At 36.8% G+C, this 15,557-nt stretch overlaps 1 protein-coding gene across 2 annotated transcripts in view; it reads right to left on the bottom strand.

The window, feature by feature from the left end:
* The window catches only part of RNF38 (ring finger protein 38), a 415,090-nt gene extending 406,117 nt beyond the window's left edge, over positions 1-8,973 (bottom strand). For both annotated transcript variants that reach the window (XM_053702728.1, XM_053702729.1), the window contains exon 1: positions 7,245-8,973. In XM_053702728.1, the coding sequence (XP_053558703.1) occupies positions 7,245-7,971 (727 nt within the window). In that variant the 5' untranslated portion in view covers positions 7,972-8,973. The remainder of the gene's footprint in view (positions 1-7,244) is intronic.
* Between the last annotated feature and the right edge of the window lie 6,584 nt (positions 8,974-15,557).

The raw sequence follows: 15,557 nt of genomic DNA, 5'->3' as shown, positions 1-15,557 counted from the left end.
GTGTCCCTTTAATAAAGCCAAGACATTTTACAATGGTGGTGCTCTGCCTTTTTGTTATTCCTTAAAGGGACAGTCTAGACCAAAATAAACTTTATTGATTCAGATAGAGCATATAATTTTAAACAATTTTCCAATTTACTTTTATCACCAATTTTGCTTTGTTCTCTTGGTATTCTTAGTTGAAAGCTTAACCTAGGAGGTTCATATGCTAATTTCTTAGACCTTGAAGCCCACCTCTTTCAGATTGCATTTTAACAGTTTTTCACCACTAGAGGGTGTTAGTTCACATATTTCATATAGATAACACTGTGCTCGTGCACGTGAAGTAATCTGGGAGCAGGCACTGATTGGCTAGACTGCAAGTCTCTCAAAAGAACGGAAAAAAGGGGCAGTTTGCAGAGGCTTAGCTACAAGATAATCACAGAGGTTAAAAGTATATTATTATAACTGTGTTGGTTATGAAAACTGGGAAATGGGTAATAAAGGGATTATCTATCTTTTAAGACAAAAATTCTGGTGAAGACTGTCCCTTTAATATGCATTGAAAATATTTTTTAATTCTGTATAGAAATATTTAATGGCAAACACAATTTTAAAGGGATACTAAATCCAAATCAGCAAGCGCTACCCAGGGTGCTTAACCAAAAATGGGCCGGCTGCTTTTTCAAATAAAGATACCAATAGAACGAAGAAAAATCGATAATAGGAGTAAATTAGAAAGTTTCTTAAAATTGCATGCTCTATCTGAATCATGAAAAAAAAATAATTGTGCCTTTAACGGTAAACAGGGTGGACAGATACAGGTAAAAAGGATCAACTATGTATCATCTAAGAAATATATTTTTCGACAATTAAGAAATAGAAATACAATTTTAGAAACCTGTCTTTTACAGTGCTCAATTGCAGGTTTCTGTTTATTAAACAATGATGAAAATACAGCTAATGAGATAAGTAGTGCAATATTTCTAATAATTAGAGCTATGCTACAAAGCAGTCTAATGCATGTAGCAGCGTGCTGCTAGCTTCTGTGCACTTGTACGTTGTTTGCCTACGTCAGACCGGGGATGCAGTTTTATTTTTACTTGCTTTGTTATATAACACACTCAGACATAATTCAGTGATCAGTTACTTTGGAAAAGTGCAATAAAAAAAAAAAAGACACAGATGTGATTCATGTGAATAATTTAGTCCTGAATATATAATGATTATAAAGCCAATATCCAGGCCACATCTGTGTGTTGTTGTTTTTTTTTTTTAACATGAAACCTTTAATAAAATAAGCCCTTGTATCTTTAATCTTAAAGGGGCATTAAAGGCATTTTTAAAACTGTATGTATCAGAAGTAATGTAACTGCATTATAAAATAAGCACATACAAAATAAATGTGTTTAAACTGTTATCTTGCTAGAAAAATATGCATTGTTTTACAAGCCTGAGGACACACCGCTTGAAAAGCCATTTGACTGTTGTTTATCTTACTTCCCTTAAAGGGACATTGAACCCAAATTTTTTTCTTTCGTGATTCAGATAGAGCATGCAATTTTAAGCAACTTTCGAATTTACTCCTATTATCAATTTTTTTCATTCTCTTGCTATCTTTATTTGAAAAAGAAGGCATCTAAGCTTTTTTTACTAGTTCAGAAATCTGGACAGCACTTTTTTATTGGTGGATGAATTTATCCACCAATCAGCAAGAACAACCCAGGTTGTTCACCAAAAATGGGCCGGCATTTCAAATAAAGATACCAAGAGAATGAAGAGAATTTGATAATAGGAGTAAATTCAGTGTCCCTTTAATGTGGCCAAGCAGAGACACATTTAAATATACTGCTGGACATATCAACCAATCACTATACAGCATGTAGCAGTGTCATGGTTCTGACTAACATAAAATGCACTCCAGCTTCTCTAAAGGAAGCAGAAAAAGATAGCACTTTGTGCAATTAACCAGAGTTCAGACCTCTGGTTAATTAAAAAGATGTGCTCCAATTGCCCCCAAAATAAAGTAGGCACCATTATCGTTACTCTTTTCTTAAAATAAAAAATATGAGCATCTTTATTTTTCTTTATAAATAACTGCACAAAGCAGTTATAAGGGGTTAAAGTTAGGGGATGTGGGGTGTTAGAAACAAAACCGCACTGAAAAGTGCCTTTACATTGATGTCTATGGGGACTGTGTTTTTGCTTTAAATATATATGTATATGCTTTTATATATATATATATATATATATATATTTGTTAATATGTGTATATACACATATAAACACACACATATATATATATATATATATATAGGATGCAAAAGGAAAGGCGAGGACTCAGGAACTTTGAAGTCAGGTGACTTTATTTGATACACAAAGTGAGTTAACACAGGTGTGCAAGGGGTGCTAGAACTGACGCGTTTCACGCATGCTCACATGCGCTTCATCTTCATTTTCATATATATTTTTAATTTGGTGCCCAATGATGCTTGACTTACCTTCTGCACTGCGCTAGGTTCTTTGTCGTGTTTCATGGCATGGGAACGAGGCTCCCATTGGAGCCTACGGAAGATCGCTCGTGTGTGCAAACTTCCAGGCAATGCAAACGTGAGGCCGCATTCGCATTGCGTTAACCTTGTACTACTGAGAGGATCGCAAATATCACGCTGGTGAAAGCGCAATTTTGCGCTCCACTCGCAATCCAGCCCTTTATGCAGACTTTTTTTTTTTTTTATTCCAATGTCCCTTTAAACATGTATGTATTTTTGATGGGCGTTTAATGCTGTCTTATATAGTGTTCTTTAAAGCGACAGTCTAGTCAAAATTAAACTTTCATTATTTAGATAGGACATGTAATTTTAATCAACGTTCCAATTTACTTTTATCATCAAATTTGCTTTTTTCTCTTAGTATTCTTAGTTGAAACTAAACCTAGGTAGGCTCATATGCTAATTTCTAAACTCTTGAGGGCTGCCTCTTATCACAGGCTTTTTAAATTCCTTTTCAACACAAAGAGACTAAAAGTACACGTGGGCCATATAGATAACACTGTGTTCAGGCACAGGGGGTTATTTAAGATTTAGCACAAAACAATGCTAAATGCAAGACAATAGATAATAAACAGTCACAGTCATGTGATCAGGGGGCTGGAAGAAGGTTCTTAGATACAAGGTAATCACAGAGGTAAAAAGTATATTAATATAACTGTGTTTGTTGCGCAAAACTGGGGAATGGGTAATAAAGGGATTATCTATCTTTTAAAACAATAACAATTCTATGGTAGACTGTCCCTTTAATTCAAAATATTATATAACAATGTTTTATTAAAAGCTTGTCATATTTTAAAGACAGAGTAGTCAACGTATAAAATCTATATATCAGTCACAAATGAAAATCTATTTTTCTATTTTACCAATGCATCAGTGTATCAAGTTTGAAATTCAATAAGGGTTCAGTTCCAGTGCAAATGTATTTTTCTTTCTTATTTTGTTTTTTTGTTTTTTTTTGTTATAACTTGTTGCAAGATAAATACAGGATTTTCCACAGGCCAAGGAAATTGATACAATGGCATCAGATGACAGGCAAAATATGTGACAGTCAGTATTTCATTTTCTACTTTCAGTACCAACAAGTTCAACAACTCCACTGCACCTTCTATAAACAACATCAGAGCTATTTTAACTGGAACAATACTGCAATAATATGAGAACTTCCATAATAAATATTTCATATCAGTGATAGACAATGGGTATCATTTCAAGGGCTACTTATGTGGATCTTTTTGCACTCAGAATGGTGGCGCTGTACTTCTAACCTTTATAAATTGCCCAACACAGAAGTGTCTAAATCCACTTTGTGTGGGAAGGGAGAGTTTTTTGTGTGCAAAATGTTTTTCTTATATAGATTGGAACCAAAAAAGGAGTTTAAAAAAGCATACAACACAGATAATGTTATCAGTCTTTTAAAACACCCACCTCCATCCATTTAACATATGTCTCACATTTATTTCAACTGAACAGTTATTAACTTCTTCCTGTCAAACATACAAATTAAATAATCCTTCAGAGTAATCCCAAACCTCTAACTTGCATCCCATTCTCAAGAACCAGAAATGGACAGCTATTCATAATGTCTTTGGAAATAAACATACAGGTAGACAAACAGGTAACAGGTAACTTCCTCAGTGAGAAAAAGGAGAAGGGTATATATTGTATATAAATATGTGCAATAACCACACACCAGGAAGTTGCTGAACTCTGTCATACCTTAAAAGGGACAGTACACTGTAAAATTGTTTTTATATTAATGTATTTTCAATGACTTGTAAAAACCAGTTGCAGAGTATAAAATGTATGAAAAATTGCATTTGTGTATATGAAGTAGCTGGCTTTGTGCTTTTAAACCACAGCCTATTACAATGGGCTGGGCTTCAGGTAATATCATATCTCATTACGTTATCACTTTGTGTACACACACTTTCTTCCTTATCTTATATTTATCTGGAAAACTAAAGCTCAATACATAGAGAGAACAATGGAAAATGTAATACACTCCAGCAGGTAAAATGGATAATTGGGAGAAAATGTTTGGATGAACTGTCCCTTTAAGTACTGGACCTTGCACCAAACATTTTCTACAGGTAAAACAACATCTAAAAAGGTTTCAACTAGTATTACAAATTTCCAGAAAATAAGGGATTATAATGTCTGAGATAAATATCCCACCTAAATTATTCTATAAGATTAAAGTAATAAATTGTTACAAAAGTCTCCCATTTCTAACTGATTAAAGGGATATGCAAAGCTATATTTACAAAGCTTTAATAGTTCCAGCAGCCGACAGTCACAACTCATGTACCTGTTTTACTGCCCACTGACAGGCAGAACTATTATAGCTATATTAGTGCTGACAGGCATAACTCATACAACAATATTAGCGCTCATTGTCTATAAGGAACATCTCAAAAAAGTGTATTGCAGTTTATTATTATTTTTTGGGTCTTGTAAATATTTAAATATTTAATTTTAGCCTTACGTGTTATGGTATTTAACTCACTGTTAAATTTGATATAAATAAATGCCATACGTGTTTTACAATTTTGCAGCACTTTAAATAAATAAATAAACTATATAAACAAATAATGGTAATTATGCACCAGTTTTGTTTATAGGTTATGTTTGTTTTTGTTATTCACATATAAATATATACACATACACAGTATATATATATATATATATATATATATATATATACACACACACACACATATATACATATACACAGATATATACATGCATATATACATATATACACACACACACACATATATTTATATATATTTATATATACATACATATACATATATATATATATAGATATATATATTATTTATAATATGTATATTGCAAATTGATCTAAAAAAATAACAGCAACATTTATATTAATAGTAAACTGTATACAATATTTCAAGGCCTTATAACATTATATATAATTTTTTTCCAGTGGTCGTAAACACTAAATTTCACTTACAAGCAAGACCTCCAACAAAGAATGCAAAACACATTGCATGAAAAAAATACACCCTCTACAAGTAAAACGGACATTACCCAAGCAGCTGTGGGCAAAGCCTGATGTAACATTATAAATCTACTCAGAGTGAATCAAGTCACTGCATCAGGCATATTTACGATGCACTGTAATTCTCCCATCTAAACTATCTTTTTTGCCTCCGCCTGTGGGGTTCAACCTCATTCCCCAAGGCTCACTTGGGGTGGATGCCAGAGGATCAGCGGGGCGTCTTCCTTGAACCCCCCTGGCAGAGGCAAAATAAATAGTCTAGATGGGGAATTACACTACATCCTAGGATCACCCGTAGTGTGTATGTATGAATATATATATATATATATATATATATATATATATATATATATATATATATATATATATATATATATATATATATATTCTTTTTCCAGAAAAAAAACTTAAAGGGACACTAAACCCATTTTTTTTTCTTTCGTGATTCAGATAGAACATGCAATTTTAAGCAACTTTCTAATTTACTCCTATTATGAAATTTTCTTCATTCTCTTGGTATCTTTATTTGAAAAGCAAGAATGTAAGTTTAGATGCCGGCCCTTTTTTTGGTGAACAACCTGGGTTGTTCTTGCTGATTGGTGGATAAATTCACCCACCAATAAACAAGTGCTGTCCAGTGGTCTGAACCAACAATTGGCTGGCTCATTAGCTTAAATGCCTTCTTTTTCAAATAAAGATAGCAAGCGAACAAAGAAAAATTGATTATAGGAATAAATTGGAAAGTTGTTTAAAATTGCATGCTCTATCTAAATCACGAAACAAAAAAAATTGGGTTCAGTGTCCCTTTCACAAGCCAGAATAAAATATTAAAAATGACAATAAAATAACCCATCCAGCTCCTGTGCATTGTGTTCAGAAAACCAAAATTTTATGAAGAAATATGAAATTCTGAAAAATATTTCATGCTGTATTTACGTTTTTTTTTTTTTTATCTTATTTACTGATTTCTTTATTTTTCTGATAAAAAAAAAATCAGCTCCACAAACATATTTCTAAAAATAAAAGAAACTATATTTTAACCCACTTTTCTTCCAGTATTACTTATTTTGTCATTTGCCTTTAAAGAACTAATTATAATGCACGCACACTTTTTCTCTCAAGAGCATTGATACATTTATATACATTTTGCAAAATGTGTGTTTTTTCGGTGCATCTAAGTATGAGCTTTAAAACCATGTTGTCATTTCCTCCAGATAAAACATTCAGCTCTGATTTGACCCTTATATACCACATCAGCCGAAGGAAATAACACAAGAATGCTTGTCATCTGGTAACCAACATTGATGTCCTGCAGTAACTAACTCCATTGTTCTGAACATCAAATTAAATCGTCTATCTGAATTTACTGTATTAGGAGTTGATGGTAGAAGTTTACAAACACACGTGTGATGTATGGGAGTTAATAAAGACAAATTACTGAATTTGCATTATGTTGTCCTTAGGTCAAAGATGATGAAAGAATACCAAACTGTATCACTGCTGTAATACTATAGTAGTTGTTTTTTTAATTGTCCTACTTTTACAGACATTAAATAGTAATGGCCAACAGGAGATCATGACCTAATATAAAAATGAATGGGAACTTTTCTAAGACTTTTTATTCCTTGTGCAAATTTGACATCTCTTATCATAACCACCATCCCCAAAATGTAATTGGTCCTTACCTGCTTGAGATCTTATGTGGTGGTGGTGATGGTTGTTGGTTGGACTACTCCCTCTCCTTCTGGTACCCACCCCTGTGGGGCTGTTTGGTTGTCTTGCTCCTTCTGGGGGGCTATCATCATTCCTGTCCATGCTTGGCCCGCGTAAAGATGCAGATAACAGAGGAGGTGGTGGTGTCTGGAGCTGGTGGTGGTAATGATGTTGCTGGTGCTGGAAGTGAGCTGTCCCCGGCATCGCATGCAGCTGCTGTTGTTGGTTCATTATGAATCCAGACCTAGATCTGGATCTAGTCCTGGGGGGCTCCAGGAAGGCAGGGAACAGGAAGGCAGAAGCGAAGGGGGGTGGAGGAGAGGATGGGGGAGCAGAGGCAGAAGCGAAAGACTGGAAAAACGATGGAGGGGATGAGAAAGAGGGGGCGACCTGCAGCAGAGGTGGGTGCTGGGGGGAGGCAGAGACAGCCAACAATCTGCTGCTCAGTCCAGCTCCTCTGTCAGAGGCTGCTGCAGCCTCGGTCCCTGCTTCTGCCTGGCTGGGATCGAGGCAAAACGGGAAAGGCAACAGCCCACCTCCTCCTCCAGCACCGCTACCACCCCCGCCCTCACCGCCTCCCAACGGCGGCGGCTGCTGCTGCTTAGGGTCCCGGAGCCTGTCTGCCTGGACTGGACGAAGCCGAGTGAATAGACTGGAATCTGGAGGGCTGGACTGTACCGAGCTGGAGGCAATTGGCATCACCCCCTAAGTGATCTCGGACCTATATAGTGATATACAGATATATAAATAAAATAACACTAAACAAACTATAGTTCTCAATAAAGTGATCAATATAAATGCAGCTTCACCCTTCCGTGTCCCTGTGCTCTTCTACTGACTGAATTAGAGACAGGATATGGCTAAAGGTAAAAGAAAAAGTAAAACAAATATATTTCCAACAAGCAAACGTCAACCACGAGAAACAGAATATGTAAATCCGAGGTAAAGGAAATAAACCAGGAATCAGTCCCCTCTACATAAGAGCATAAAGTCCTCTTGCAGCACTTTTGACAGATCTTCCTCACACTTCAATACGAAGCGCACAGAGAGAGAAAAAAGTATTAAAGTCAAACTGTAATCCAAGCGGTGTTATGTTTTATACATATTTTACTGCTTTCCACAACTGTTTCCATAAAATCCAGCAGGGTAGATCTTTTTAAAAAAAAATCAAGGAGGAAAAGGAGGAGAAATGATAATATTGCCAAGACAATGTTCCCCCTTCTCCACTTGGCAGAGAATGGGGAAGCAATGTTTTTTGGGGGAAGGGTTGGAAAAAAAAGGGGGAGTGAGAGACAGGAATAAATAATCACACGCAAATATCCACCTCCTTAATTCGTTTTTATTTCCATGTAGATCCCCAAATAAAATAACATTAAACACAGTTCCTCTTTTTATGTCTCTGTGTCGTATTTGCTTTGTGTGTTGTGGTTCTATATTGCCCGTAATTCCTACAACGTCTGTGTATTTCCAGCCTTTATCTTTCTCTCACTTTGTTTGCAGCGATATTATCCAGTTTCCCGTTGTACCTACTGAAGATTCACTTGTGTGACTTGCTCCCCAGGAGTTCTGTTCTTTATTGAAGCACAATCGCTAAAGAAATGAAACTAAACTATCTTCTGTGCCTTCTACTGTGTTGTGTGTGTGTCTCTCCCTATCGGCCCAGCAGAAATTACATGGTAGCGACTAGATTCCATCCCTCTAAAGAACCCTCTGACATCACAACAGTCACGTGACTGCAGTGATCATATAGTACAGAGATTTGAGGAAGCAGAAGCGCGGGAGACTCAAATCAGCAGTAGGACTGACTAAGGACACGTCTGTTGCTTGGTTAGGAGTTGTCTGGGCTTATGCTGAACATGGAAGAAACACTAATCAGATAAAGGAGCGAGATGAATTTGTATTTTCATAAAGCAAGAGGCTGGAATCCTAATTAGAGGCTGCTTTATAACAGGCAGCCAGGGATTTTTATATTGTCTTTTTTTCAACTCTGAATAATGGGAACCTGTGCCTAGGATTTGTGCTAGAAACATGAAGACCTGGGTGTGGGAAAATATTACACATGGAGTACAACATTTGTTTTTATTCTTCATTCTTTTTTATTTTATTTTGTAGGAGATAAGCTGTTTTCTAGCACTGCAGATAAACAATGGGAAACCTACGATTAGTAAAACTGAACTTGTTGTCTTTTATATGCAGTAATTTACATAATTTGTGAAATTGAGCTAGAATTGTTAAACTGTAGTTTTAAACTTGCATTTAAAATAGAAATGAAAGCAAAGGATCAGGAAATAGTTAATTATCTTATATTGTCTCTATATATATATATCTTAACTACCTTCTTTATTTACAGGTAATGTTACTACACTATGATTGACACCAAGGATTATAGTAGGGAAGGGGTTAATAGCTGTTCCCAGTGACGTGCAGTGACGTCAGAGGATGGTGAGGCAGTGGCTAGGATACGCCTTCATTCTTTAGATATCCTTTGTTGAAGAAATAGCAATGCACATGGGTGAGCCAATCACATGAGGTATCTATGTGCAGCCACCAATCAGCAACTACTGAGCATATTTAGATATGATTTTCAACAAAGGACACCAAAAGAATAAAGAAAATTAGATATTAGATGTGAATTGGAAAGTTATTTAAATTTGCATATGGGTTTCATATGGGTTTCATGTCCCTTTAAATGGTGTCTTGGAAAACTGGTCAACTTAGTAAACATCTGATTTTAGTCTAAAAGGATTGTAGCAGAAACTGTTGCCAGATAACACAATGCTTGCTCTGATTATGAGATCTAGAAAGCCATGCCCATTAAAATATGTTTAAAACATACATTTTACTTTAATGCTGCAAATTATGCTTATAGATTCTTTCATTACATAAGGGATGAGAGTCAGAGGGGGAGGAAGAGAGAGAAAGAGACCATGGGGGAGAACAACACATAAGGAGAGAGATGGATAGATAGAGAGAGACACACACACAAGGGGGGGACCACTGCATTTTAAAGTAATAAAACAGCAGAGCTACAGAGAGTTCAGAAAATTAGTCTATAATTTAGTGTGAAGTACAGAGGCAAGCTGCTAAGTTAGTGGGTGTAAAGTTTGAGTAAACAAAATACAAAAACGACCCTGCTATAAAAGAGTAAACAAACACTAAACCACATTAATTAAATTATCATTTTAACTAACAGAATCTTTCAGTAAAATCTTACTTTAATAAGATGTGGGTGAAACACTGCTCTCTGTGCCTCTCTCCTGCTCTGTAAGGATTCAGGAAGTGACAGTGGCACATTCCACTGCACTTAGAGGGGAAGAACAGAACTCTCTTTTTCACTTTAGCAAAGCTAGCAGGTTCACAGGACAGCAACAAAATATATGAAAGTTGTTTTTTTGCGTTTTTGTTTTGTTTTATATGATTTAACATCCAGCCCCAACCCTATGTTCCACTTACTAATGCCTCTCACTGGATTGGTTCAGCCCAAATAGGACTGCCTCAAATAAGCAGTTAATGAGCCATGCAATGATCTTAACCACTTGCATCCAGTAGATGGCGCAGCATGTTGTGTAATGGTGGGCAGACCTGATTGTGCCTCTTCATTGCACAACATATAGCTGTGAGAAAAAAAAATGCTGGGGGAAAAAATTTACAATTTTTTTTTTAAAGCCAATAAAAAAAAATATATTTTTGCCCATATGAGAGGTGAAGCACTGCCTCACCTGCCTCTAGTGACTGCACATCACTGGCTGTTCCGTGTATGACTGATGGGATGTTACTGGTATGAATGGGCATTATTCTCTCTGTGTCTCTCTCTCTGTCTCTCCCTTCCTGTGTGTACATGTCTGTCTGTCTGTCTCTCTTTCTCTGAGTCAGAGAGACAGACACAGAGTGTACCCGTTTGTGTGTTTGTCTCTGTCTTTCTATGTTTCTGTCTGCGTGTCTCTCCCTCTCTGTCACTTTTCTCGCTCTCTCTGTCACTCTTTTCTTACTCTTTCACATTCTCCCTGTCTCTCTTTTTTTGTCTCACATTCTCTGTCACTCTGTCCCCCTCTCTCTGTGTCTGTGTCACTTTTGCTGTCTCTCTCTGTCACGCTTTCTTTGTCACTCTTTCTCTGTCATTTTCTGTCTGTCACTCTCACGCCATCACTCTCTCACAGTCTGTCTCTGTCTTGCTGTTGCTCTCACTTTTTTTTTTCTCTTTCATTGTCACACTCTTTAGTTGTCTCTCCTGCTTACACTCTGGCGCCAAATTACCAAGCTCCGAATGGAGCTTAATGCCCCTGTTCCCGCAAAGCCTTTAGGCTCGCCGGAAACAGCAGTTATGAAGCAGCGGTCTTAAGACCACTGCTCCATAAATGGTCCGCTGAGGCTGTGGTCTGTAAACCACCCGATCCTATACGATCGTGCTGATTGACACCCCCTGCTAGAGGCCGATTGGCTGCGAATCTGCATGGGGTGGCATTGCACAAGCAGTTCTGGTGAACTGCTTGTGCAATGCTAAATGCTGACAGCGTACGCTGTCGACATTCAGTGATGTCTGTCGGACATGCTACGCTACAGCATATCATGTTGGACAGACATTGATAAATTGGCCCCTTTGTCTCTATTTTTCTCACTGTCTCTCTTTTGCTGTCACACTATTTCTGTCACTATGTCTCTATCGTGTCTCTGTTGCTGTATCTATATCTCATGACACTCTGTCATTCTCTCGCTGTCACACTGCCTCTATCTTTCTTTCACTGACACTCTCTCCCTGTCATACTTGCTGTCACTCTCTCGTGCTTTTTCTCTTTTGCTCTCTCTCTTATTCTCTATCTCTTGCTGTCACATTCTCTTTCTCACTGTCTGTCGCTCTCTGTCTCTCTCGCTTGCTTTCTTTTACTCTTGCTGTCTCTTTCTCCCTGTCACACTCTCTCTCTGTCTCTCTCTCTCTCTGTCTTTCTCTTTGTCCCTTTTTCTCTCTCGCTGTCACAGTCTCTTGCTCGCCTCACTCTTACTATCTTGCTATCACTCTCTCTTTTGCTGTCTCTCTTGCTGTCACTATTCATCTTTTGGCGGATTAGGGGTTATTAGGCTAGGGGCTTATGGTAGGGTGTTAGGTTTTTTCCATTATTTTTCCCGTTTTTGCCAGTGATTTCTATGGGGGAACACATGCACACGCACCCGAAAACTCCGCTATCGATTTTGGAGTTAACGCTAGCGCAAAATAATGAGTTTCTCAACTTGTAATACCAGTGGAACCCAACTAATGCAAAAGCCTTACGCTAGCGAAATATTTAGATTTACAGCGGCACTTGTAATCTAGCCCTATGTGTGTGTATGTAACAAATAAAAACTTTTTTTCCCTCACATATCTAAAGATGTTTGTTTTTCTCTGTTCAGCAGATAATGCACTTCTATATATATATATATATTTAGTGACATTCTTATTTTGAAAAATAGGGGGATATTGTATGATACATATAAGCCTGTGTTACCGGGCAATGTTCCTGTTAATAATTTCAATGTCATTAGCTAGTAGTGTTTCTGCTTATATACATAGGCTTTAAGTAAGCCTAGAATATATATATATATATATATATATATAGTAATACAAATATGTTTATATTTTACAGCTTAAAACGTTTTTTAATTAAACACATTAAGGAGGTAGAGACCATGTTATAGCAACAAGCAGCTGAACAAGATGGGGTTAATATATCAGACTGAGGAACCAATAGGGAATTACTTTCAGGCTTAAGAGACAGGAAGTAGGGGTAGCCGATCATGATTAAGGAATTAACCGAAACATGTAGGACAGACTGGTTCCTGAAAATGTTCTGCCTATCTTTTTGCTTTTAACAACCCTGTTGCCTTTCATGACACTTTGCACTTATGTATGGATATTAAAAACCTTTGTTGCTTTTAAAGGATCGCAGTGTATCTTTTTCGTTTGCATGTAATGCACTTCTATAACAATAAAATAAACTGTGTGTTGTGTATGATATAAATCAGCAATTTAGCCACTCATATATGTACAAGATTTACAGGACCTTGACACTGCAGAGCAGCCCAAGGATATACCCACTGAAAAATCATGATTACATTTTGGTTCCTGTTCTACGCTAGTTCCTGTCTCTAAGCTAATTAGAGTCTAATCAGTCATTTGAGACTCACTGTAGCATTCCCTCAGGATAACGGCAGTATGTACTGAGTGGGGATTCTGGTATCCTCTCCTACTGGGTGGTTGCTCATGCGAGACTTGCTGTAGCATTAACATATACTTAGATAATCTCATGATAACTGCAGTATTGAGATAGGTGACATGTGAGACTTACTGTAGCATTGTTGTATAAACAAACTCTGGACAACTACAGTATTGAGAGGAGACGTGAAACTTTTTGTAGCATTGTAGTATACACAAACTCAGGATAACTACAGTATTAAAGGGACAGTATACACTCATTTTCATAAAACTGCATGTAACAGACACTACTATAAAGAATAAGATGCACAGATACTGATATAACAATCCAGTATAAAACTGTTTAAAAACTTACTTAGAAGCTCTCAGTTTAGCTCTGTTGAAAAGGTAGCTGGAAAGCCCACTGCAAGTGGGAAATAAGACACTCTCCCCCTTCTTTTGCATATGAAAATATCCTTTACACAAACAGGAGCAAGCTGGAGAAGGTAGCTGACGGTATTCTCATAAAACTTTGGGGCTTGGTTAATAGTCTGAAAATCAGAGCAATGTTATTTAAAAATAAGCACAACTATACATTTATTTTTTTTAAAAACTTTATGGGCTATATAAATAGATCATCTACAAAACATTTATGCAAAGAAAAAATGAGTGTATAATGTCCCTTTAAGAGAGGTGACGTGAGACTTATTGTAGCATTGTTGTATGCACAGACAGTCTCAGGATAACTGCAGTATTGAGAGAGGTGACATGTGAGACCTATTGTAGCATTGTTGTATACACAATCTCAGTATAACTACAGTATTGAGAGAGGTGACGTGACACTTATTGTAGCATTGTTGTATACGCAATCTCAGTATAACTGCAGTATTGAGAGAGGTGACATGTGACACTTATTGTAGCATTGTTGTATACGCAATCTCAGTATAACTGCAGTATTGAGAGAGGTGACATGTGACACTTATTGTAGCATTGCTGTATACGCAATCTCAGTATAACTGCAGTATTGAGAGAGGTGACATGTGACACTTATTGTAGCATTGTTGTATACGCAATCTCAGTATAACTGCAGTATTGAGAGAGGTGACATGTGAGACCTATTGTAGCATTGTTGTATACGCAATCTCAGTATAACTGCAGTATTGAGAGAGGTGACATGTGACACTTATTGTAGCATTGTTGTATACGCAATCTCAGTATAACTGCAGTATTGAGAGAGGTGACATGTGAGACCTATTGTAGCATTGTTGTATACACAATCTCAGGATAACTACAGTATGCTGCAAGTAAATGACATGAATAACAGGCACAATTAATAATTAAGTATTTAAAAATAAATGACGGAGTTAATAATAAAATTGAACAACAACTAAGTTATGCACATTTTGTTTTAGAAAGACAGCGTTGTGATACACTTGGTGTGCTGGCAGTGAGACATTGTTGCACTTATATATCCCTTTATCAGTGTTATCATTTTACAGCTACATAAAACACTTTAGTTTTCTGATATAAAATGTTTATTTCTTTCTAATGGCATTGGGAGTCCACAAATTCATTCATTACCTATGGGAATTCAACACCTGGCCACCAGGAGGAGGCAAAGCATTAAGTATCCCTCCCACTTTCCCTGCCCTCCCAGTAATTCGTTGCCTCATGTACTAGGAGGATGGCAGAGAGTGGGCTCTGAAGATTAGATTTATTGATCGATAATGGATTGTTTCCTGCAAGAAAGGATTGGGGTTTGTTTAGTAGCCATGTAATTCTGAAGGAAAACTTTCTTCCTCTGACTCCTCCACTGAAAGGGTTACAGAACCAGAGGAGGCTAACTTTAGTTTCAGATTTGAACACGTACATTTTTTTACTTAAAGAAGTATTATTCACTTTAGACCAAGGCGTCGGAAAAACAGAAAATTTCTAAGTTAGACATGGTTTACCAATCCAGAGCTAAAGCTCCGGAGGTTTTTCTGGTCCCTGTTTGAATGGTGGACATTATCTCCAAGGAATGGAAAAACTGGGAGTCCCTATTTCCCCATCCCCTAATTTTAAGAAACTTTCCAGTTTGTAAGTCGCATGTGGAGTTCTATTTCCAAGGTTGACTGTGCCA

The sequence above is a fragment of the Bombina bombina genome, chromosome 2 (genome assembly GCF_027579735.1).
Source record: "Bombina bombina isolate aBomBom1 chromosome 2, aBomBom1.pri, whole genome shotgun sequence".
In the NCBI taxonomy this organism is placed as follows: Eukaryota; Metazoa; Chordata; class Amphibia; order Anura; family Bombinatoridae; genus Bombina; species Bombina bombina.
Note: the sequence above shows the minus strand (reverse complement) of the source record. Positions and strands in the feature narration are given on the sequence as shown.